The sequence below is a fragment of the Kryptolebias marmoratus genome, linkage group LG24 (genome assembly GCF_001649575.2).
Source record: "Kryptolebias marmoratus isolate JLee-2015 linkage group LG24, ASM164957v2, whole genome shotgun sequence".
NCBI classification, from domain to species: Eukaryota; Metazoa; Chordata; class Actinopteri; order Cyprinodontiformes; family Rivulidae; genus Kryptolebias; species Kryptolebias marmoratus.
The window spans coordinates 12,752,908-12,779,076 of record NC_051453.1 but is presented as its reverse complement, the minus strand read 5'-3'; the positions used below and the strand labels follow the sequence as shown (position 1 = coordinate 12,779,076).

General features: G+C 39.9%; 1 protein-coding gene across 2 annotated transcripts in view; it reads left to right on the top strand.

The window, feature by feature from the left end:
• The first annotated feature begins 2,153 nt into the window (after positions 1 to 2,153).
• trabd2b (TraB domain containing 2B) overlaps positions 2,154 to 26,169 on the top strand; it is a 53,118-nt gene continuing 29,102 nt past the window's right edge. Inside the window, exons 1-2 of one of the 2 annotated variants that reach the window (XM_017406895.3) lie at positions 2,154 to 2,562; positions 4,848 to 5,417. In XM_017406895.3, the coding sequence (XP_017262384.1) occupies positions 2,446 to 2,562; positions 4,848 to 5,417 (687 nt within the window). In that variant the 5' untranslated portion in view covers positions 2,154 to 2,445. The remainder of the gene's footprint in view (positions 2,563 to 4,847; positions 5,418 to 26,169) is intronic. The other variant, XM_017406894.3, reaches the window with a different exon arrangement.

Genomic DNA, 26,169 nt, shown 5'->3' with positions numbered 1-26,169 from the left:
GTAGGTTCAATTACAGATGCATTTTGTTCAACATTTCAAAAAATATATATTTTGAGTGGCGAAAGCATTCCTCTCCAGATGTGCACTGTGAGCATTTGTGTGATCTGCTAACAGAACATTAAAGTCTTCTTTTGTCCCTGGCTATATATGCACCATGCTGTAAGCACTGGCCACAGTCCAGGAATCTCTTGCAGCCAGCCGCTCGTAAGCCCTCTTCAACCCGGCCAAGAATGTGGAAAGGCTCCTTCAAAGAGAAGTCCTCTGCGAGGTGTGGTTAAAGCAGGTATCTGAGACCACAGGTGGCCACATGAGAGCAGACAAAGCAGCAATAACTGAAATCCCACACCTGCCTGAGCAGGACCTGCAAAATGGGAAAACAGAGCAGTAAAGATATTCTGATTAGATCAAATCAGTGTGCCTAAACATTTGAGAGATCTGAGGCTGTGTTCAAAATGAGAAAATTACAACTTTTCTGCTTCTCAAATATGGATGAATGGTAGCAAAGTTACTCAAGTCAAAAGCCAAAGGGCACAAGTGTCACAATTTACAACATGAAACTTTGTTAAAAGACATATTGATCAAAGTTACTCAGCAGTGGCAGCTAATCATCCGAGTGAAGAAAACACAATGAGGGAGCAGAGGGACAGTCAGCTGCTAACAGAGCTGCCCGGCAACAAGAGCGAACCCTGAGTGGTGAGAAGAGGAGTGGAGAGGAGGGGAGAACATGGCCGAGGACAAAGAGGCGCTTGTCTGAGATCTGTCTGCCGCCAGCCTGCAGGGAGGGGGGCCCAGTGCCACTCGTTTGGGGGGGGTCCCCCGTGATAAATTTCCACTACTTGACTCTGTCACACAGTCTGCCACTTGGACAATAACTGAGGTCACAGCAGAGTAGTGGAGCGTTGACATCACGGCCTGCTCAGTTAGGGGGTCACTTTCACTCAGCGCTGTGTATTTCACACACGCCTCTGCTGCTCTACATCATGACTTATTGAGCTTAAGAAAAGCGTACCATAAATAAAATACTTCTCACAGTTGTCTCTAATCCAACTTGTTTATTTGGGTCCATTAATCATACATATGGGGACACATCTGCCTCAACAAGACTCCCCAATATAAAAATTTGTCAAGCGGTGATAAATGCAGGTTTTCAGGGAGGAAACACATGACAGCATTTGAAACATTGTTCATTTACATCTTTGAAATGACTTTGTTGAAAAAAAAGGCAAAACAAACCTCTCGGATGCTGGATCTCAGTTCTGCCTATTTTTTCTAAAAAAGGTGAACACATGCAGTTTTGTTGCCAGCAGTGCAATTAGTTTTCTACAAAAAAAATAAACAAAAGGGGGCTGAAAACTTTGGCATACATTTGTAGAGGAACACAAGCTTTTAAACATGTTGATTCTCCAAGAGGCTTAGTAAGTTCATCAACACTAATAAATACATGGGTGCTGAACGACTTTGTTGAAATTTGCTAAGGAAGTTGAAACTGAGCTGAAAGCTAAAACTAGCAAAATGCTAGATAAAAGCTAAAAGTAGCAAAAGGCTAAGCTCTAGCCAGTAGTTAAAAGTACCAGTACACAGCAAAAAGCATTAGCAGTAATAGCATTACCAGTAGTCCTAATAGTTTTAGCATAAGCATGCTGAGGTAGAATTCAAAGTGAACAATACTTTTGAAGGATTTGAAGAAATCTTAATATATTTTAATAGGGATTTTCTTTGTAAATAAAGTTAAATATTTTGAATAGCATAAAAGCTACAAAATCAAAAGTCATAGCACTCATCTTGTGAACAGATTAAATGTTTTGATGTATGATCGGTTAAAGTATGCAGAAGTAGTTAGTTTGCCATATAAAGTCAAATAAATGAAAAGGAAACATAGGAAGGAAAAATAAGAAAAACAGGGAAACAATATTGCTGACTCAGCATTTACACTGTTAAACTGGGATGTAAATATTCCATCAAAAGGAAGCCTTTCAGGATCTGTCTTTAGAGGCTTTTGTCATCCTCCACTGAACCCGCTCTCACTCACTGCAGTGTGTGCAGAACTTGCGTGTGGAAAGTGTGTGTGTGTTGGGTGAGGGTGGGGGTGAAGGGTACTCCTCTCGTCCCACCTCCCTCTCTCGCCCAGTCAGGACACTCCAAACTCGCGGAGCGCAAACTCTCCAAAGAGTTTTGAGTTCCTGCTCTCAGGAGTGCGCATGCAGGAGAGCTTGGAGGAGGAGGAGGGGGAGGACAGGACACGAGAAACTGCGAGCAGAAACCAAAACAAACTCAGAGGCTGAGCGCTGTCAGGGAATGAGGCGGAATGGTCCTCCAGCCGAGTTGCACATGTGAGCCCGGGGGCCACCGGTAGCGTTTCCCTTCCATCAGAAGGACAGACGAGAAAAGAAGACAGGAGAAAGGAAGGAAGAGACAAAAGTTTCCAAGTGTCCTGTCACCTCCAACATGATGGTGTTCGGGCCGGTTTTCAGCTGGGTGCTTCTGAGCGGGCTCCTGCAGGCTGTGGCACCCTGGGGTCCAGAGCGCGCGGGCAGACCGAGGCAGTGCGACGCACCGAAGTCGGTGAGTCTTTATGAGGCGCTTCTTTCAAGTTTCCAAATCTCTGTACACGAGTTACTCAGTTTTACATGATGCAGGATTTGACCCTGTAATAACTTGGCTGTACAGCTCAGAAAGCGGACTGACTCAGTTTCACATCTCTTACACTTGCTGTCAGAACTGTTCTAGCTGTAAAGTAAGGAGAACTGCGTTAATATGGCCCAAAATGTTAAAGTCAGACACTAAAAATAATGTTCATTTTATGGCATGTTATAAGTGTGCCTTATACATTTATTGGTAAAAATCTAGGACTTTTACAGACAAATATTAAAAACCAGATCCAGGCAAGATGCGCGTATTTGTACGAGAGAGACAACAACAACAGCAATAATAAAAATAATGTTGATCATGTTAAACATAGGCCTACTACTACTACTACTACTACTACTAATAATAATAATGTCCTGCAAAGTATTTGAGCTGATTCAGAAATCCGCAGCAGTGCGCACGGTTATAGATCTGGGCCTTTACAGTAAAAAAAGGGTTTTTTTTTTTTTTTTGGTTTTTTTTTTTTTTGTGCCAAGAGAAACCGAGTGAGCTCGCCAACTTTATGGCTGTTTATGTGACAATGTGGGGAACACCCACGGCTGACTTGACTTCATTTGGAAAAGTTTCATTGACCTTACAGAAAGTAGTAGTGTTTCAGCGCAGCACGCGGCCTCATAAAACCTCATATCGGACATTAAGGGAAAAATAAACCATATAGAGCAGTCGGGACTGTGCAGATCATAGGCTGTCCGGCACACACGCCCGGTGAGAGTCTCTGCATGAGAAACAATGGATCCCACGAGAAACAGGTGGATTGGAATGATCTATCATTTAGCTGTACCAATCGTATCTACATTATGTTTATATAAAATGTAAAAGATCAGCAGCAGTCAGAGATCTGTAAAGGCTTCATGTGATTTGTATGCGTCAGTTTAGTGGTCTCTGTTTCATATTAAGAGTAATTACCCTCATAAAAAACGGCGCACCGCGCGTCAAGGCTCTCCAAAAGTCAGCGCTGCATCAGCAGAGAGGATCTCTCTCCTTTTCTCTCGTCAGGACTCATAAGTTAATCACTCACAACCACACTTTCCATGTCGAAACGTCCTCCTCCGTGGCTACAGGGGCCTTAAAAGCACATTTGGTCGGAAATAAAAAGCTCCATGCGCAGAAATCCTTTTAGACTGGGAAAATGTAGATGAACGCAGAAACTAGGTCTGTCTGTAGCGTCGGGTGGGCCAGTGTCAAAAATGTTAAAATCTCCTCAATTTAAACATTTCGGCTTATCTGTAAAGTCTCTGCGCCGCTGTTATGAAATTTTATAGGCTACAGCATTTGTGTTTAGTTTGTCGAACTAGAGACGGTGCCAGGAAAAACCCGAGATGTTCATTGCAATTAATTAGACTGGAGAAGACTTTACACGCAATTGGCTGCAATCTGAAATCTTAAAGACAACTTTGGCAGTGTGAATTATGACTGAAGGAAATCTTGATTTCATTCTAGAAGTAAACATTTTCTAAGAATAACTTTATATTACAGTAATGGGTTTCATCCCACAAATGCCTGATTACACTGTGTCTCGGTGGCCAGAAGTTTGAAATTGTTTAGAGAAGCAAATTCTGTTTCATATATTCAGATAATGTCAAAAGTCATAGCACATGCACGGCACATTGGCTGAGCACTAAACAAGAAACATATTTTTAAAAAGCACCAGAGCCTGATGCTTGTTTGAAAAGGACTGTGATTATTTAATTCCCTTTGTGACATTGTTTTGTTTAACTATAACTATAATCCACAAATGCTTCCCGATGCTCAAACCGCAGAAAAATACAATGCTATATTTAAGACTACCACAAACAGAAGTGTCACAAATAGGTCAGACTGGAGAGCAGGTTTATTCCAGATTTAGTCTTTTTATGAGCTCCAGTGCAGTATATTTGGTACTGCTGCCTTGAAAATGCTTCCCAGGCTGAAGGAGGTTTTGGCAACATGAGGTATGCACCTCAACAATACACTGGGGTCTGTTTCCTACCTATAGAAGGCCCCACTATAAACTGCCTGCCTGCAGTACAGGCCCGTACTGAACAGAATTCATATTTCCCCTGCTGTCATCTTAAAATTATATTTTAGCTTTTAACTTGTTGACCTGAGCCTGTGAGCCACTAAACCACTACAAAGGAATAAAGTGTTTGCTTTAATGCAAGCTGACCTGCTCTAAAGTGATGATTTTGGGTAATATTTTCTTTGTCTCTCCTCTCCTACAGCAAAGCGACTTCAATTCTTTCCTGTGGAGAGTAAACCGAGCACCTCCTCACCCCCCTGCTTACTTGTTTGGCACCATCCACGTGCCCTACACCCGAGTCTGGGACTTCATCCCTAATAGCTCCAAACAGGCTTTCCACAGCAGCAAGAATGTTTTCTTTGAGCTGGACCTGACTGACCCGTTGACCATCTCCAAACTGACCAGCTGCCAGCTGCTCCCCCACGGCGAGAACCTGCAGACCCTTCTACCTCGAGACCTATACCGTCGCCTCAAACGTCACCTGGACTACGTCAAACACATGATGCCCTACTGGATGACCGCTGACCAGAGAGGCCGGGGACTGTATGCCGACTACCTGTTCAACGCTATCGCAGGGAACTGGGAGAGGAAGAGGCCGGTGTGGGTGATGCTAATGGTCAACTCACTGACGGAATGGGACGTGCGGTCCAGGGGGACACCGGTGCTGGACTTGTATTTGGCTCAAGAGGCAGAGCGAATGGGAAAAACAACAGGGGCAGTGGAGCGGGTGGAGGAGCAGTGTCACCCCTTAAATGGGCTAAACTTCTCTCAGGTAAGAGGATATCAACCACTTTTATTTTATTTTATTTTATTTTATTTTATTTTATTTTATTTTATTTTATTTTATTTTATTTTATTTTATTGCCATTGATTCACAGCCGGAACATCTGGAGAATTGAAAAGCCAGATAAGAAAGCTGGATGAGCAAATTGTGTTTCTTTTAGCTTTTGTTTAGTAATGAAACTGTGAAGACAAGGAAGTTGGCCTTTAAGGTCTACAAAAAGATTTCAGTGTGCACAGTTCATTCGAGTTTCACCTCTGAAAAACCTACAGAATGTGTGAGAAGATACTATGAGATAAAAAATACAACAACAATATGTGTCTGCATGAAGACAGCTTTATGGTTATGGATGTCCCTCCATATAAGTAAACAAACATACTCAACCCGCAGAAAGGGTATGAGCAGAAGCAGAGTGCACAAAAAAAAGATTAACAAAGGTGAAAAGAGCAGAGAGCTCTCCTTTCTTTTGATGCTGACTGGCTCTTATATTGCTGAGCTTGGACTGCAACAGGAAACCTAAAGATGAGTGAGACACTCTAATTAGTTGATGAGCAGAGCACAGGGAATACATCCAACTTTATTTCTCGTATGATGATAAACGATGGACTTGTCTATTTATAGAATTAGTTTGCGGCCTTCTAACATAATGAGACTGGAGACTCTTTGAGAATGTGGGAGGTCGTAGTAAAATGATGAGACTTGACAGCAAGAGGGAGATGCTCTGCTCTTTTAACACGTGTGCAGCATTACTTGCAAAAAGTCACACCATATTGCCATGCAAAACTCAACACAGGCACATTTATGGTGCGCCGCAATAGAATCTGTTGGGGGGTAAAAGTCCATGTGACAGCACAGGGGGCTTTGCAGCTAATTTGAGAGGCAGTCGGTTTCGAGTCTCTCCACTTTCATCAGTACCTCCTAACTATGCTGTCAAAATGGCACTGCATGCACACCACATGCCAAGGAGCTTTACTGACTCTAGAAATAAGCTCTGCAAGGCAAACAGTTTTAAATTCTAATACCTTTGGCTGGACTTTATGCTGATAGATCTGTTATGTATGCAGCCGGGCCATTTTCTTTTTACCTGTAGTTTAACTGCTTTTAACACTGAACTGTATTTAGTCCTGTTTTAGAAAAAAGTGTTTGCATTTTTGAGGAAGCAGGCCTTTGAACTATTTACACAAGGCAGGTCTTCAAGATCAGATAAGAGTTTTACTGACAATAAAAAAAGACAAATAGCCTAAAATTTGCCCAGCTCAATCACAGGCAACACTGAACTCCTGAGCCCTGACCCCTCTTGTTTCCAGATATGTATAAGAACAATGCAGAGCTGTGCTGAAGCTGACATGGAAACCATTATTCTCAATTACAATAATGCGTGGTTTAATCTGAACACCATGGTTGATTGGATCCCTCCACGCTTGACTGTAACAATGATGAGGTCAGGAGGATGGATAGACCCAGAGTCAAAGGGAAATTGTGTGGGTGCAGAGGAAAGAAAAGTGAAACACCAGAGAGAGAAAGTAAAAAGACAGACGCTGACTGGGGGATAGATCAAGTGTGGTGTAGAAGCAGCTGTGAGGCTGAAAATGGGAGACCGATGGGCATCATTGCACTAGTAACACTAATCTGAAACACAAGAAAAGGGGGATCTGAATTTGGAAGGATTCCATATCTTTTAAAAAAACTAAATTTTTGTTCCTAAATAAAAAAGTACCGGCCTAAAATATCCTGTAATTTTTGACATTACATAGGAGCCTTTAGATGAAGATGAATCAGTAGGTTCCTCACATGCATCTGGTCCTGGTGGTGCCTCTGTAAAGAAACTAGAAGCAGTTAGTGATGAGCTTAGCAAAGGTTTCTCTAACTCCAATGTTTGACTTTTGTCGGGATACCTACGACCTCAAAGAAAGTCACATTTGATCAAAAAGAAGTACAGAATACAGGAGCTGCCCAGAGAAGAAAAAAAGAGGCAAGATGGATGTTTTAAAGTGGTTAGCTTGAAAGAAATCAAGAGACATTAGGTATACCGGAGTCCTTTTTAGATCACTCCAACAAAAGTTCTGTCTGTCTGAGATCCGTCTGTGGTGTCTTTAGATCACAGAGAGGTGTAAATATTTCTGTTAGAAGCAGTTTAGAGGCTGTGGAAGCAAAGGCACTGTGCATGGTTCTTCTCTAGTTCTTAGAAGGCTGATGTGGCTTGACAGCTGGGCAGGACAGCTAGCACCAAACGCTTTGAGCAAAGATTGGAAAGGGCTGGAGAAAGTTTAGTTAGTTCAAGCTGCAAAAACCTTAAAAGCTTTCTATTCCCACAAGGGTGAATCATTAAAGTGACATCATGATTTATTATGTAAGTGCATCCATCATCTATATAATGCTGACTTCAAAGATGAAGTTGAAAACCAGTCTTGTTTAACAATTTCTGCAGTCACAGGATCTTGATGGTGTTATGGTGATTAACATGACTAATTCTTATCATCATACCTTTAATAATTTTGAGTTTACTGTACACTGAGTCAAAAGCAGCTTTTGTGCAAATCTAATTTTAGGAAACCTGTGATCAGCTCTGGCCTTTGAGCCTCTTATATCCCTACCAAATAAACACCCATATTTATTTTCCCAGGGTCACATTTCAGCTCAGGCTCGTGGCCCATGTCGAAGAGAAATTACATCACATTGATGGCGCCTTTCTCCTGGGCAGGGGGCAGGGGTCACGGCAGGAGGTGGTAGTGGAACCATGAGCAGCAGAGCAGTAAGGAGACTGGCAGTCTGCTGGGGTCAAGTCTGGGCACTTCTGAGCTGGCCCGCAGCACAAAGTCTAACAAGATCAACCTTTGACCAGGTTGAGTTTTGTTCAGCTACTTTCTGTGATGACTTGAACAAACACACAATAAGAGAGGACTGATGGATGCTGGACAGAACGTGTTTCCTTCTCAGCAAGAGGATTTCCTCTTTTTGAATAGGCTTTGCATTGTTTGCATTGTCTGCATCAAGCAGTATGACTTCTATTCTACCTGACTGCAGGATTGGTCATTTAGTCATGCAGTCTATGTAATATATATGATAATAATATGCAATGATATGACATTTAGGCTCTTTAGTATGTACATGAAAACATAAAAATTATAAAAGCTAGGCATGCCTTCATGCAATGCCTATTGCCCACTGGGTTTCATAACAAAGTTTTAAAGAAAGATCCTAAGCAGTCTGCTAGGGCTTGCAGTTTGTGGTGGGGATGACTCTCAGCTACAACCACACCAAATTTTATCCCAATATTTGTAAAATTGACTAAGTTATAGCATTTCTTGTGCTTGTTAACGTTAATTAGTTGTGGGGCTATCCTAAATCAGGTTGACTCCAAAAGTTAATTAGTTGTAGATGTACCTCCAACAATCACCTTCTGGGAGTTTCATTAAAATTTGTCCACTGGTTTATGAAATATTTTGCTAACAGACAAATGAACAAATGTACCACAGACACAGGCAATTACTTTATTGCCCATCTTTCATGGCGGCTGGTAAAAAATTACATGTCAGAAGGAAAAGGACACAACTGCCATATAGAGAGTTTTTTGTCCTGTCTTGGTCAAAGAGATTCCCTTTAACTCTGTTTATACCCACAAAATCTGTGTTTTCCATAAGCCAATATTACTTTATATAATTTTCAATTTGATTTGTATTTGGTTTTCCAATTCAGATGGAACCCACTAAAATGCAGGCCTTGAAGATACAAATCAGCAATTTAAAAAGGATTTAAAAACAGTAAAACCAGCAAATCTAGGGGGAACATCCTTAACTGTGTGGATCTGGAGGTTTCTGGCTGCTCACAGCGGTTCTTTGATCAGCATTTATGGGAGGCAGATCATATAATATTGTGAGGCCAGAGCAATCAGTGTCTCCAAAGGTTGTGCTAGTTTTGCTTTGAATAACAGCAGTAACAGTGAGACTCTCATGTCACATCAAATCATGCTGAATATTTTGCTTTGTGTTTCTTGGATTGTATTTTTCCAAACAGGAAATATTTTAGAGAGAAATTAAGTAACATCCAAATATGCTCATATCTAAATATTTACATTCAGTGATGGGCGTGTAAGCTTGGGTTTTGAAGGGAGGTGCAGGCAAAAGTCTGACTGATGGAAAAAGCAATTCTCTGCTCATTTCCTCCGATCTTCTCATCATTTTTGAACTCTTTTTGCTTCCTTTGACATAACCAAAGTCTCTGATCATCCCATTGCTCATCTTCACATAAACAATTACAACACAGAGTGGGAAAAAATAGGTAAGACATAGAAGACGCTTTACCTTTAAAGTGTCCTGGTGACGTCTACTGCCACTTTAAGCTTGACATCTGAGGGCGTCTCACATCAAACCTGTAATTATCTGCGTAAATATGTGCAAGGTAAAACATATCAGGCTGATCATCTGGTCCCATCGGCAGGCAGACGGCAGTTCCACTGTTGCACTAATGACTTAATAAGCCCTTTAATGACCAAATAGCTCACTGCCATCCAGAAGCACTTAGACAATTATGTTCTGGCCAGAGTTCTGCAGGCTCACTGCTTGACAGAGCGAAGTACAGTGGCACTGTGCACTTGACCACAAAATAAATGACTATAAATCTTGTGCTTGATTCCTGAAAATGATCAAGAAAAAATTGTTCTTTCACATAATCCAGTGGCAAGTACAGTAGATAAGAATTGTTGGAAAGTAACATGGATACAAAAAAAGTTCAGTTCAACATGTTTTTTTTTTTTAAACTGGAAAATCTTCAATTCATCTAAGTAAGAAGTAATGCATGGAAAGCGGTAACACCCAAAAAGTGATTGAATATGCAGAGCTGAGCTTTTTATTCTCAAAAAGTTGCACTTTTACAGAGTTTATAAATCAATTTCTGTCCTGTAAATCTCACTGCGCTGTCTCGGTTCGCTGAATCCAGCCAAGGTCACGTCCTTTTCTGTTGCGAGTACCTGTGAGATTTCAGGTAATGACTCCACCACATTGTCACTATAAGCTGAGTGCTGTGGCGGCTGCGATTTGAGCGCGAGAGGTCGGAGTGCTCCTCCATGCGTCAGAGCTAATTGTACCAAATTCTTCCTCCGTCTTTCCTTTGCCCACATAAAAAAGTAGGGTTCCTTTTTGTTTAAACTGCAACAAGCTCACGTCACTCTCTGGGTTCTTCACTCCACACTTTACCCTTTTTTAAATGAGAACCAAACCTGCTGAGCACACCTACACAGCAGTTTCTGTTTAATTATTTAGTCATCCTCAGAGTGGAAATTACAGTTAATCAAAGGGAGGTTGAGCAAGTTTTCCAGCAGGCAATTAGTCTCGGTTATGTTTATTTTATACTGTTATTACTTACAGTATTTGGTCATGAAAACATGACAGACAGAAGAAAATGATTCAAAGCTGGAGGTTGCTTTTTGTGGGAAGGGCAGGTTGCAAGGATGGCTCAGTTTGACCTAAGGTTGTCTGGGCCAGAGGCTGATTGATCACAGACAAGAATGTGACTGATTTCCTCAGAGACCTGCTTGGCCCCTCTGGAATGTTGTTGTCTTTTGGGACATTATTGTTTTATAACCTTTGTTTAACCACTTGCTTGAACCAAATCTGAGATCTTATAAGCTTCTGAGCTTTTTCTTTGATAAAGTTCAGAAAAAATACACCACATTCACGCCTCCTTTTTCTTCATGATTATGTTCTCTGTTCACTAATTGATATACCCAGACTACACAAAATAGACTTGCATAAATTGTCTACTCTATATTTATTTGTTTTTGACCTGTCAACCTTTATTTTAAACTGTCTTTGTATTAGATCTTGTGAGAAAAATTTAAGATTCTCTAGAATAAATAGCTCATAATTCATAAAACACATCTTTATTTTTGAATCAGAAATGTAACATTTCCTCACATGTATCCACTGAACCTCACTTGAAGCCATCTGACATCCACAAAATTTAACACAGAATAGATCAAATGAAATTTCTTAAAAAGCATCTTGTTGCATATGTATTCACCCATATTTTCCAGCAAGGGTGTGGTAAAACAATGCAGAATGATGGGCGTTGTATTCTTTTCTGCTATTTCCAATAAAAACGTGTCTTATGTGAGACTCAAAGAAATTATGAGGAAATCTGTTAAAGTTTTATTAAGTCTAAATCTTGTCATTTTAATGCTATTTCATGTTAAATAAATAGCTGATGTAATACTAAATATAATATGAATTATTAACTATGTATTTATTGAGGCAGCAGACAGTAATTCTCTTAAGGGGTTGCAAAGTGCTTGAAAGTAGGTGGTCCAAACGATCATGATAACTTTATGAGCATGTCAAACTTTGTTGTAGAGTTTTACTGTTACTGTGCCCATTAGCTGATGGCTGGCAAAGTTACATTACTTGTTTCATAGGAGAAAAGAAAAAGCATACATGAAAAATACCTATATGAAGAGAAAGAAGGAGATAGGGTGCAGTAGATGAAAATCAGTCCAGTGAACTGAACAATGTTACACACAGTTTGGATAAATTAAAGAAACAAGTCAACAAAATGTACATCTTTTTTTAACAAGAAATGTTTAATCTATTTTAGCCGTTTTCTTCACTGATGTCAAATAATGTAACTGAATTTCTCAAAAATCACCAGTGCATGTCATCTTTACAAACCCAGTAAAAAGGTTTATGACATAGCTACATCATATTCAGTAGATTCATTTGGTGTATGCTCATAGACAGCTTTAGTAAATGAAGGGAGCAATCATGGTCATTATTTAGTGTTTAGTTTGGGTTACAGACCGTTTATAGAAAACAGGAAGCAACTGTTTTACATGTAGAAATCTCATGTTTGGTTGACCTATGCAGCCACCCCGACCTTCTTCTTTACTGACTTTGTAACTCAATATAATTGCCATATTAGTTTCTCCCAGGTGAAAAAATAATTTGTATGAAAATAAAGCTGTGATTCTTAGATGGTTGTGAAAGAATGTGCAGAGTGAAACAGAATCACCTGACAACAAACTAACCAGAAGGTGTGGCATATTATTATCAGTGAGGGGGGAGGTAAACATGGAAAAAGCTTGTAAGAATGCCACAGCGTGCAACTTTCCATGCTGAAGGCTTCGTGATGACATCAGCCACATAAACCTGTCACACCTCACACACTACTCGCCAACAACCAGAGACAGAGAGCTGCATTGGCCCTTGTGTGTTGTGTGATCCAGGCTTTCTGGAGATTAGGTAGCATTAGCAGAGCCCTCTCACTGAACCCTGTTTTAATGTGACCTATGCTTCTTTTCTGCCGCCCTCTGTCCATTTCCCATTATACACAACCCAGTGGAGCACTTTATCTCTCCTCACACTCACCCTCTGCACCTTGACCTCTCTGTAGCCCCTCTCCCCAAAAACAAAAGTACAACAAGCTCAAGCTCATTTCCCCTCTCGAATATTTTCTTGCACTATTCTGCAGGGCAAATGTATTTGCTTTAACTATATATTTTGCTTCTGTTATAATAGTCTAGTCAGAATTGTGGTTTCATTTGCAGTTTTGCAGAATTACATAAAATGAAATTCAAGTGATGGTTCAGATCTTTTGAAATGTTCTGTGGAAAAGTTCTGAACAATTAATGTCTTATCTTTTGTAGAAAGCTCTTTCAGCAACATGATAACAGCGATCGGATTCTCTAACACTAAAACGTTTTAAATCCAGGTCTCAGAGTGAAAGTTCTTTGAAACTCCCAACATTGTTTCACAGGAAACTGCAGTTTAGTTATGGAAAAACTACTTGAAACAAGGTACCACTCTTAAACTTTATTTGGGGGCACATAAATCATTTTGCAGTGGCTCCACAAGTATGAGTTGGTATAGCAACTCCCTTTGCACACGTCTCCTTCAGAGAGAATTTAGCTGAGGCTGAAGTGCTGAGGAGAGGTAGATAAAGTTAGAGAGGACGCTGACAATCGGGCAGACAGCCAGAAAAGTAAAACTAGGCATCAGGTATATGGAGAGAGGGAGATGTGGGGAAGCGGGAGGGAGGCTCCAGTTCTATTAACAAGACATCAGATGTTCTGGTACTTAATACAAACAACATTTTTGCTGGGATAGATTACCTAAAGAGATAAGAGAAAGCACAAACACAGAACTTAACAGGTCAGACTGAGCTCTGCTTGAAAAATGATGTCTTCTATCCAAATGTTCATCCTCGTTTTACATACCTGTTTCGAGTTACTTGCCTCTTAAACTGTAGTCAAGCTGTTTCCTTTAACACATAACAGAAGAATCCAGTCTATAATAGTTTTGTCTTTGCAGCAAACAGTTAGATACCTAACAGTGGAGGCAATGTGATGCAGTTTATTTGTCTGCTTTAAAGAGTACATTAAAATAGCAAAAACACGAGAGGCCTAAATTTAGAAAGTGATCCCAACTTAATAGACAATCTTTTAGGTTAGTGAAGGGCCCCAATGTTGCTAAATCTTTCACCAAATTTCCATCTATCTGTACATTTTCTTAACCTGCTTTTTCCATTCAGGGTTGTGGGGGAGCTGGAGCCCACCTTTAGTGGTCACTGTGCGAGAGGCGGGGACACCATAAACAAGTCACAAGTCCGTCACAGGGCCACATAGAGACAAAGAACACAGACAACCATTCGCACTCTCACTCACACTTAATATCTCAGAGTTTCTTCACCATTTTTTTTTTTACTACCTAATTATTTTACTGTAGTTTTCCCTCTGGAGTAAAGCAAATTTGAAGCGTTTCTGCCTGTGTTTCATCTTTCAAATTAGAGTTTAAAGAACTTGGTCTAACTCAGCTGGCCTTGCACTTGCCCCCTGAATGACCCTGTTTCTTTGGCTAAAGCCCAAGGACTTCAAATCCCCCCATCCCCACCCCACACCCACCCAAACACACCCACACCCATGACATCTCTTTCTTTTTGTAATGTAATGATTCCAGCCTGACACAATTAGCCTTTGCATATTTGGTTTAATAAAAATAAATGTTTAGGATTATTGCTTGTGTTTTTGCTCATTCCCACCAGGACCAAGTAGATATGCAACATTAGGACAATGATAAAAATAAAAATAGAAACCTTGTCACTTCCTTTATGTAGTTAAGTTTTCCTTTGCAAATGTTTTTGAAGGGTAAAAAATAGTGAAAAGCAGAGTGAAGAGGCAGAGCAACTGCCATGCCACTTGGATAAAAGTGGAAACAGAGAAAAGGAAAAATACATTTTTTATATTTGTGGGCAAATAGGAACAATAACAAAGCAATACTTTCACTTTCTCCTCTCAACAGTTTTCTCTTTGCCAAAATAAAAATGACAATAAAAAAATAGGATGCTGTTGTGGTTTTACCCCTTCCCGTCTTTCAGTTTGGAGTGCCCCCTCCCTAACTCTCACCATGGTCAATTTCACCTGTCATTCAGCAGGGCAATTTTTCCAGCACAGTTCCTCTACCTTTCCCAAGCCGTGCACTCTCTCAGCACCCACTGGAACAGTTTAAATATAATATCAAACATATGGCAGAGTTTATGGAACTCAAATGAGATGAGAAATCAAATTTACTCACTGAGTCGGAGCAGAGCTGTGGTCTCTGAGGGGTGCCGTTGTTTAGGGACATCTGAAATGATGGGCAGCTGTAACTACAGCCCCAAACTGAATGGGATGAGTGAGCGACCCGGAGCAGAAGGAGCACCGGGAGGGGGAAAAGGTCCAAGGGAAGGAAAACTAGGGGGAGATGGAAAGGGTCTCTCAGTGGGTGGCTCTTTTCTCATTTTTCTTTCTGATTCTGTCCTGTGGGTGTGCTTCATGTGACCGTGTGTAATTGGCCTGTGGTCACACCAGAGTTGTGCAAACAGATTAGCAGGGAAACATGTCAGCCTGAGGGACTGTGGAGGTGAATGTGTGTGTTGTGTGATTCACAGATGTGGGATTGTGTGGGAAATGGATTTGATGGGGTAAGGCCTATATAAATGGCGAACAGGTGAGGCACGTTGTCCCAAACGTTTGTGAATTTTGGAGCCATACAGGAGGTCTATTTAAACTCCGTTATGCAGGTATAATCAAGGCAGAGATTTGTCCATACGAACATTTTTATGGTATATATCAGTTGAAGACAATTAGCAATATGAATAATTTACTCTGCCAAGGCTGTATGGTACTTACACACTGAATATCATTCTATGACCAGAATAGTATTTCAAAAACCTTTCATAGCAATGAAAAATATTAACTTTAGTTCTGTTTATTTTCCCCTTTTAAAACAATTCAGTATGTCTAGATTTTAATCTAAATTAAAACAAGTACATTAGATATACTTGTTGTCAAATATATATTCTGCATTTAAGAAATACCAATAAATTACCAATTTAAACAACTTATTGCATTGTGCGTTTGTGAATCAGTACAAATAGGTAAATCTCCAGAAAATGTTAATCGCTACAAGAAGATCCTGGCCTAGTTAGCTAAAACCCTTCAAAGTTTACAGCTAAAAGTCATGGGAAAGTAGAGACTCTACACAAAATGAGCATTCCTGGAACTTAGCTGTGGAGACAGACGATTAGAGACCGTTGAGAAGAATAAAAGCTGTAAAAGAAAATCTCATGGAAGTCTGTACAAGCCCATTCACACATGCAGGTTTACCTTGGCTAAGGGAAGTAGGTGTGTAAGCACATTTGGTTATTGGTTTCTGATGCCCCTGTCAACTCTGTGCCAAGCCACCTGCAGTGACACCATCACATAATATACCACCCAGTGTGGGAGGCAATCATAGTTTGCTTTGAAAATCTTCAAGAACTTTTACATCTGAAGGAGAGAGACTTTAGGTATTTATTTAGACCGGCCGAATGTACGGCAAAGGTGGCAAATGTTTGGCTCAAATTAATAAACATTTGTGTTGTTTTTTTGAGACAGACAATAAGAACAGTATAAACTCGTTGCATTTTAAAGATGTTGTGTCAAAGCCCAGATCAGCTGACAGGAGTCTTAACAGATGAATCATGTAGGCATTTGTGGGGGGTTTTCATGGTCAAAAGGTAAATCGCTGTTCAAAAAAGAAGAAGAAAGAGTGAGTGAGGATGGAAATAAACTCACAAGTGTATTTTATCAGCTTGCCAAAATGTGAAGAGGGGAATTTGTAACAGATTCAGAGAAAGAGAGTCAGAAAGGGAAAGAGGAAGGAGCTTATGGCCACTCAAAACCTCTTTAGTCAGCCATGGTGACGGCCAATCCAAGCACTTCAGAGCAGTGTGAATGGCTTTTTAATGCCTGCTAACAGCCAGGGTATTTAGTGGGAATCTAGGAGGGATGAAGTGATATGCTGAAGGACTGGAAGAATAGGCAAAGGATGAGAGTGACAACAGTGTTTGAACAAAAGGTCCTGACCAGTACAGCTGCTGTCTCCCACGGCTGTAAGTAAGACTCAAGAACAATTTGGCTTTCATGCTATTAGTGATTGTATATTTAACATTGTGGTCTTTTTTCTGACTCCAGGCTCATTTATCTTGGTCATGTCTCCATGTTTTCCTTGAGGTCTTGTTATTTTGTCCGAGACTGACAGAAATGAAATTGTGATTATGTGGAAATCACATGGGGAATTTCCTCCACTGCTCTACTATCTCTGGATGACTGTCCAGCTGGTTACTGATTACTCACTCACTCATAGTGGAGAGATTTCCCAGCAATCCTGACAAATTTGTACCATATTGTAGGAGTGGTCTGACAGGAGGCATTGGCTTGTCTTTATCTTAACTTTGATGAATTCCACATTTTCCTAAAACAAATCAAAGCATAAAAAAATAATCTGTAGCTATATTTCTAACATTGTTTTTTATTTGATAAAGGCAATGTTGCATTTTGAGAAAGTCAATATGGGTCAACACCAATATAATTCAATCAAACAAATCTGTTCTGCAAATTTAAGTTGGTAAATGTTATCTATACATTTACCAAATTTCTGAAATATTAATAAGTATAATATGGAACTGTATTTTGTCTTAGTCTTTGATTTAAAAAAAATGCCATAAATGTTTGTGTAAAACATCATTTTTGTCATTTTAAATATAAAAATGGTGTTCAAATCAACTTGTCAAAAATTATAAACCTCATAAATTTACACAAACTGGATCCTGACTCAAACAAAAGCTCATTTGCTTGACTAATAAAGCCTCTCTTTTCGATTATTTTATTTAATGTAAAATGACTTCTGTATTTATTTTTCCAAAAATTTTTACACAAACTTTCATGAAACATTTACTTTCTCTGTCACTTCTGTACAGTAGGGAGTGCTTTCTGGAATTTATTTAGACTGTTCCTTTGTATGTTGATACGAAACAGTCTCAAAGCTTGGCAAGAACATCATCACATAAATATCATGAAATTTTAGCAAGACTGGACTGCTTCAAGGAGCTGATCCTAATGTGGAATTTTGTACCGACATCTTGCCTGTCGCTTTAAGTTATCTGAATCAGCACAAGAGACTTAGCATCGAATAAACCTGAAACCCCGAAGAACCAAATCAGCTTCTCCTGTGCACAGCTCATCTACACTCACACCACAGTTAAATACAGAAAATGAAGTTTGATTTACATCTGCAAGATGTTTCAGGATTTTCTTCACTTGAAGTAACCTTGGATGTTTCGGGCTGTGGAGATGAGAGCAGGTTGGTGAGGAGGGCAGCAGATTTTGGGACTTATTTTTTGAAAGGTTTTTGGAGATGGTAGATGTTCTCTCTACTGAGGCAATTTTCTCACCAATCAAATGCTTATCTTGGATGTGCTGCAGTCAGAAACACACCAGGGATTAGGAATGAAATAATTTTTAAAGCATGGCTGGCTGAGGTTGGGCACCTCTGTCCACCCAGTTGGACTTGCTGATTTGGCTCTTTTTTTTTAAGAAAAAAAGAAAAAAAAAAGAAGCTTAATTTCACTTTGTCTCCCAGAGAAACACAAATAAATTCCTTTTAATCAGCAGTGGGTTCTTCAGGGCCTCATTTGGAAAGAATGTAATTGAATCTTACGGTAACATTATTCATAAGGTAAATGTGCTCTGGTAAGCTTGATTTCTTTCGCCCCCACAGCTGGCTTTTGATATACACAAGGGTGATCTTTTGGTGGTTTACATGAAGACACGGTTATTCGAGATTAAAACAGAAATGGACTTCGAAACTGCACAGGAACCAGCTTTGTGAGTTGTAGAACTCACGCAGGATGGAAGCTATTTCACTAAATGATTAAATATAAACTCTGGTATCTTGAGAGCTCCTTGGCTCTCACTTCCTGTCGGTCCTGTTTCCTTGCTGCTTTCCCTGCTAGCACAGGCCTCTGACACTCTCTGGAAGTGCTGATGGGGGGAAAAGGTCCTGAGTTCAGCTCCTCTGAAAGGGGATCTAAACGGCCTGCTAAGGAGAATGCCAAGCCTAACAGGGACTGACAGCTCATTGCACTGAAAACTGCTGTGTGCGTACGTGTGTGTACGTGGAAACGGGGGAGTTGGTGTCGTAGCGTGCCAGATATCTGTATGCATTTATTATGAGAAGGCAAACATCCCCATTGAGGCTTAATGAGTCTTATTTTTCCTCATGTATGCATGAAAGGAATGTGCCAACATAAACACACACATACAATGGAGTTGAATTGCATGTGCACATAATCACACAGGCCCCACATACGTCCACCAGTCAGCAATGATAATATTTAAGAATTTGATTGGAAATGTAAGGTATAAGTGCCCCTCCTGCCCCCTCCTCCCCATTTAACTGCATCACGGCCTGAACCCACAGCTTTCTCCACCCGTCAGTCTGGGCTCAGATGGGAAGCAGATGGGTGGTTCGCGTTGTCAAAGAGAGACCGAATGAAAGCCATGAGGAGGAATAAAACAGGCACAGAGTCAGATGAAAGAACACAAGGTCAGAGTTGAAGACAGGAGAGATGGAAAAAGTGCACGAGAGACAAACAGGTAGAGCTCAGGAGAAAGTGAACAAGAGAAATGTATACACAGCAAGAGGGAGATAAGAGCAGCTGAGGGATCAGACAGCCATTTTAAGATGAAAGGAATCCAACGAATCTCCTCAATGATAAACATGTGTCTGTGTCACCCATCCCAGGACTCAGCTCTGCTTCTGCACGTGTGTTGGCGTGAGCCTGCGTGCGACTGTTCTTAGAGATACTGATTCCTGACACGAACAGTGCTGATGAAGATATACAGTTAGACCCGCAGCACCTCGTCCACCATTTTGGCAAGAGCTGGCAAAGCTTTCAACAAGACTGTCAACTGACAAAAACCATTACACCACGAACACAGCAGCAGAACCAGATACCATTTCTTCCTTTCCATTTTTTGCTCTTCTCAGCTCCTTTAGTCAAATCCTCACCTGGTTTCTAACATAATACTTCTTCTCTCCATTCGGCCTGATTTATAGATCTGTGTTTGCAAAGTTTGTGTAATGGTAAATTTGATCATCTATACCTATTTACTGGAGTCCATCAGGTCCCTCAGGGAATGAGCATGTGTATATTTTTGTGTACTGATGTAGAATGTGCAACAATAAATCTCCCATTCAAAAGGTGGCGAAATAGTCAGAGACGAGTCAAACCACAAGCAGAAAAACTACACTACATTTGTTTTGAGGAAATGATGTGTGAGACGATTTAATGGTTTTTACATGTGGATACGTTATCACTCAATGGGCCATAAAGACACAAAACTGTTAAATTGTTGAGCGTGTTTTTTTTTTAACTTATGCTTTTTTCATTCATCTTTTGGACAGTATCATGTAATTTTGCTAACTACAACTGTGTATTTTATCAGTCATGTACCTGTTGTTAGTTGTTTATCTGTTGTAGCATATTTTTTATCTTGTACCTTCAACCAGTCAGGGACTGCAGATGGAAATTAGCCTGTATATGTAAATCTGACACATTTACATAAATGAACTTAAACTTGAGCTTTGTCTTCTTGTTGTCTTTTTAGTAGACAATTGACAAACTAATGTATTATCACCACGTATTATCATCACTACAGTCAAAACATTTCAAATGTTTTTTGTTTTTTTTTCTGAATTAGCTTTTTGCCAGATATAGAAACTCAGGTAGTGACCAGAGCAGAAAAGGCAAAGACACAACTGAGCTCTAAATAGTTCAACCTTCTAAAAGTCTTATTTTGGTTGTTCTAGCCTAAAACAATAAAGAAAATCGGTGTCATTATGTGTTTGTGTATGTTTATCAGTGCATGTTTAGTTGTGGGTTATGGCATTTGTTACAACAATGGCTGTGGCTGACAAAGTCTTTACTTGTGGGTGCAGTCATTTTAATTCCCTCTGTTGTAACATGTAACTGTGTTAAGCGTCTGTCAGCACTGCTCTGTGTTTGTGTGTATGTGACTGTGGAGCCATTGAAACCACGGTTACTCACCCATAACCACACTCACGATGGGGTCACTGGCACACACCGATGCATAACGCAGAACATATAAACACTGGAAGACACACACTACCCTGCAGGCTAGGGCACAACATCTTTAACATGTATTGTTGTCTGAGAGGTCAGTAACATGAAGTTTGTGTGATGTTTTTCTATTGGTGCACTTTCACCTCAGCATCAGCTTCAGCACTTAAATATTGTCAAAGCTGTATAGCTGGTATTAAACCGCCAGGGTTCCGGTAAATTTTCACAGTAAATTAAGGTTTTGGCTCAGAGGGGAGTGTGGTGAGAGGGAAACTGAAGGCTTTGTGGGTTAAAAAAAACAAACTCTTCTGTTTATACAGTGTCATCATTTTTACATGCAAATAGAAATTAAAGCAAGAAAAACTGATTTCAAACCCAAAGTATAAGGTAAACAAAAACAGGTTGTCTTCTCTGACAATAAAAATACACGAATTCAGTAGATTTGGAAACTATTGCCAATTTAGATGGAAGATTATTTCTTTTGCGGTAAGACTTGGCCTGATAAACTGAGGTGTAGAAGACTGTGAGAGAATGTGTTTGTGTCTCTCAAGCCCCAGTTGAGGTTATGAATTGACCAGAAGTCTCCGGCATTAAGCAGGAAGGAGATAAAGTTAAAGTTTGGCCAGAATCACAACTGAACTGATTTGTGTTTAAGTGTTGCCCTTCTTGTAGCTGTGCATATGGAGTTATTCTGAACTATTCTTCTTGTTTGCTTTTATGTTGGCCTTTGAAATAAATACTTTAAGTCTGTTTTCCTGACTCATTATTTTTACTTCCACTGAGTAAGCATCATGAGTAAGAACATGGTCAGCACGATTTAAAAGGCAACATTTTGCAGCAGCTGCAATCTTGACAAATAGACAGATCACGTGGAATTATAAAATCTCCATTCATTTTTCTTGTTTACGTGTGACTGAGGGAGGTTAATTTTCGAGACACTTTGATGCAGATGCTTTGTTAGTGCTTAACACCTGAAGTAGAGTGGCTCTATTGGTTTGTATGTGGTTCAAACAAGGAGAGAATGTCAGGATCTGTGTCTTTTGGTAGCTTTTGGTGTTTGTTATTTTTAGATTCATCTCCATTGTTATATGTGATATTGATGATTGTTGTTAGATACAAAATCCTACATTAAACACCAAATTTAACTTAGGTAACTTCAAGTGACAGTTTAAATTTCTCTGAGCACAGTTACCGAACGTACGCATGGACTGAGAATTCAAGGTCACATCTTAAAAACTAGGACAACCCTATTTTTATTCTGCACCTGTCCCTACATGACGTCAGTCTTGTACTAAAATTGAACTGCAGAGTTCTTGCAAACCATTCCAGTTTTAAATATTTTTAATGACCTGAGTGAAAAAAGACCTTCATCAGAGTCCAAAACAAAACAGAGGAAAGTTGTTTAACCTATTTCCTTCTGACAGGTAGTAGTGCAGCAGTCTTTCTGCTTGGACTGTAGTGACTTTAGGACTTTTAGTTTGTTACTGAGATGAAGAAATCTTGAATAAAACCCTCGTATGAGTTATTGGAATAACTTTCAGCATTAGCAATGTAAATGTGAAGGTGCTTTGTGCATGAAGCAATGATGAACAAAATATGAGATAAACATTTGAATATTTTTATGTAATTAGAGTTTATTAAAGCCCGAAAGCCCTATTAGCTAAGACTTTGTTTTAAATTGTATTAAAAAATCACAACATATACAATTCAAGACTTTTAATAGGTTAAACTTAGTTGTTGTTTTTTTTTCACAGAAACAGATATGATGCAGAGAATAGATACAAAACACTGTTGCAATCTTTTCAACTTCTGCAAAAATCTTTTTCCCCCCAAAATTGTTTTATTCTTTGTCTTTTTGACAAAGTGCAGAAGTTGTAATCTTGTTTATCTTGTACTCCTCCAGTCTGCTTCAACATTCCTCTCCATCGGTGTGGCCTCTTTGATGATTTGTGGCCCACTTAAAGCCACAATCCTCTGATCTGTTGGTCAGGGTGACCACAAACCCTCGGCAAGTCGGACCGAATCTGCTTTAGAGTCTCTGTGGGGTGTGCAAACAACACACACAACAATATGAGCTCAGATTTTTAACTACGACTCACTCTTACTGTACTCACACACGCAAGCTCAGACACTGAAGTACAGACTTTTCCTGCAGGCTGATTCCCTCTGTCAGAAGCCTGCGCTGAGCTGTGGTCCAAACCCAATGTTTTCCTTAATGGAGGGTGTGGGTGCTAAAACTATTAGACGCAGCAATCATAGTCTTAATCATATTGGATTTTTTTCGTACCAAGCACTTTTTCTCAGAGACTACAAGGCTAAGAGTGGGTGATTAAAGGCTTGATGAATACAAATGTTTTGGTAAAAGAAAAAAAAAGGAAAAGAAAATGGCTTTTTTGCAGGTAATGGTGTATGGAAACTAAAACAAGTTTTGTTTCAATCCACAGGCAAGATGTAATACTTAAGAACAGGCATTTTTTTGGACACCACAGCATTTTGGAGATGCTGCTTTTGATGGTGGATGGTACTTACAAGGTTGCTGTAAGTACCATCTGCTGCGGAGAAAACGCTAATAAAAAAGACAATAACATGATAAGTGACTAAATAAAATATATCAAAATGTTTGTGTTTTATTTAGCTAATCATACAGTAATATAGATAAATGTTTTGCCTCTTTACCAAACTAAAATACTTCAAAATATCTTAGAAATTGATCAACACAGTTAAAATACTCCACCTGCAAGATTCAAGTCCAATTTTATGGGGAAAAACAGATGCAGTTCAGTTACAACTGTCAATTTTCACAACCTTTGCTGTAATTGGACTTTTTAAAACGGATAGCTTACCGTCGTACCTCGTAAGATCTACACTGACCCTGAGAGCCTGGAAAGCCACTTATAAATATGCTAATCACAGACAGCACAGATACGCTTTCACCACAACTCTCTGTTTTCCTCAGTTTTTCTTCACCTACACAGACACACACTGATACAAGTATGAATCAAGAGACTCAAACCAACAGAGCTGACTGCATAAAATGCAGATTTATGAAATAATGATAGTCTTATGAGGGCAGGGAAATGCCTGGTCTCTGATGTGATAGCCAGGACTGCTTCACGTTAAGGCCTGCTAAGGGAAGAGCTATATGGCCGACGACAATGTATCCTCCAGATTTTAAGCTGTTTTCCACACTTAAAAACACTGGTGACATAAAGGAGTTGCATTCCGTGTCCTATCATTGGTCTCATTCTCCCTTCACCGCCTCCCACTTTGTGCTTCTGTGAGTTTTCCTGCCTGTTTATCAGTTTTGTTTTGTCTCTGCGTGAGCTTCCTCATATTTTTTTTTTGCTGTCCTCCCTCCTCCACACAGCCAAATATATTTTTCCACCGTCTCTGTTTTGTCCGTCTGTCAAACACAAACGTGCTTAAACAGTTACGCAAGTGCATCTTTTCTCCAGCTCTCTTCCCTCCCCAGCTTTGATTGCCTGCTCTGATGTTGCAGGCAGACTCGTTTATTGGGCCGCTCATAAACATGATTAATTTCTCCCCAGATCAAACTGCGGCACAGCCGTGATGTCTGATTTAGTTGTATGAGCAGATCCTGGTAATTAAAAGCAGTGTACATTTACAAGAAAACCCCTGATAATTGTAATAATTAGGAATAAACACCTGCTTAGTTAAATTTGTAGAAAAAAGATCAAAGCTTGAGTGGAAGCCTTTTGTCTTTATTCCTGCATCCAGCTTCTTCTGGTTTTCTTGGTTGCCATGTTAACATTGTAGAACAACAGTAAGAGCATCATGGCTTTCCTACTTGCATATGCTTATAATCAAGAGGTTCATTATTTACTAACTACCACTAACAGTTATCTCAGTCTGAGGAAATGCATGAAGTGCTCTGCAGGCTTTACACACAATTTACCTCTCAACCAAAGCCAGCTGATTTCTAAATGTAGTCTTAACAGCAATCTTGGTTCACCTTACAGTCAACCACAAGAGCCTGTATGATGTAAACTTTATTATCTTTATCAAGCGGCAATTTTTATGTTGGGTGGAGAGTGTCAATACTGCAGGCCACAAGATAAAACATCCATTTAAAAGGTGGCGACAAAGGCAAAAGAAAGAGCTTGAGTATGATGATCTGAAACAGGACATTTGATTTGAGGTGACACTGTGTAAGAACATTTGCTGTTTTCCTATTCACTACTATTAACAAGAGAAGCTGTTTTTCTCTGTGTTTCATATTTTCAAACCTTGCAACAGCATGTTCACTAATGAATGTTGTACAATACTTTGTGAGATGCAAACTGACAGAACTGCAAATAAAAAGTCTATTAATGCACTTTATCTGTGATGTTGGATTTTGAGATTAGGGTTGATAAAGAATTTTGACTTTTTAAATTCAGAATTCTGACTTCAGGAGGCGTCAACGTTTTCTTTTGGAACCAACTATTAGTAACCTAAAGTCTATATAACATATATTTAAATATATTTAAAATCCCCAACACACACACACACACACACACACACCATTCAGCGTCTGTGTCTCCTTTGTGCCTGAAAGGTTCACATTACAGTCTTCCTCTGTGTCTCTGTGTTTTCCTGCAGGCTGAATACACTTGCGTGAAATTGAACATTTCTCCTGCTGATTTGCCGTGAAATGGTGTGCTTGTGTGGGATTACTCTGTTAGCTTGAGCACCGAGTCTAGAAAAGGCATGACTGCAAGAGAGGACGAGAAGAAAGGAAGCTTGGTCCACTCACTGCAACTTTAGCAACTCGTGTCTATTAGACAGTCGGAGCTCTGTGCAATTTAGACAAACTTTGTGGTGAAGACAGACGCAGATGGAAACACAGAGTATCCTCATGCACACATGTATGCACATGAGCTTTGAGTTACAAGTGCTTCAGAGTGCGCTAGTGTGTATGATGTGGAGCACAGGAAGGAGGAAGGAGATGAAAGCTAAATAAACAGAGATTAGTGTCGGTGGAAGGAGAGCTGGCATCAAATGCAAGAATATGGAGAAAGACTTTGGAGAATTCAAGTGGCTGAAAGAGAGATAAAGGGCTGAAGTTTTTAATCAATACATTTATCAGTTTGAATATAGAAACAGGTGACATAAAAAGAAAGAAGGCTGGTAAGTAGTGGAAAATCAGTGGATGATGAGGTGGAGATGCAGGAAGGACGCACACAGGTTTGAGTATTGGGGGCTAGGGGGCTTTGTGAGGATGGAGAAGAGTGATGGTGTTGAGGAAAGCCCTGGCCAGCTGTGCTGCAGATCTGCTCCACCAGGAGGAGGGGGAGGTGGGAGGAAAAGG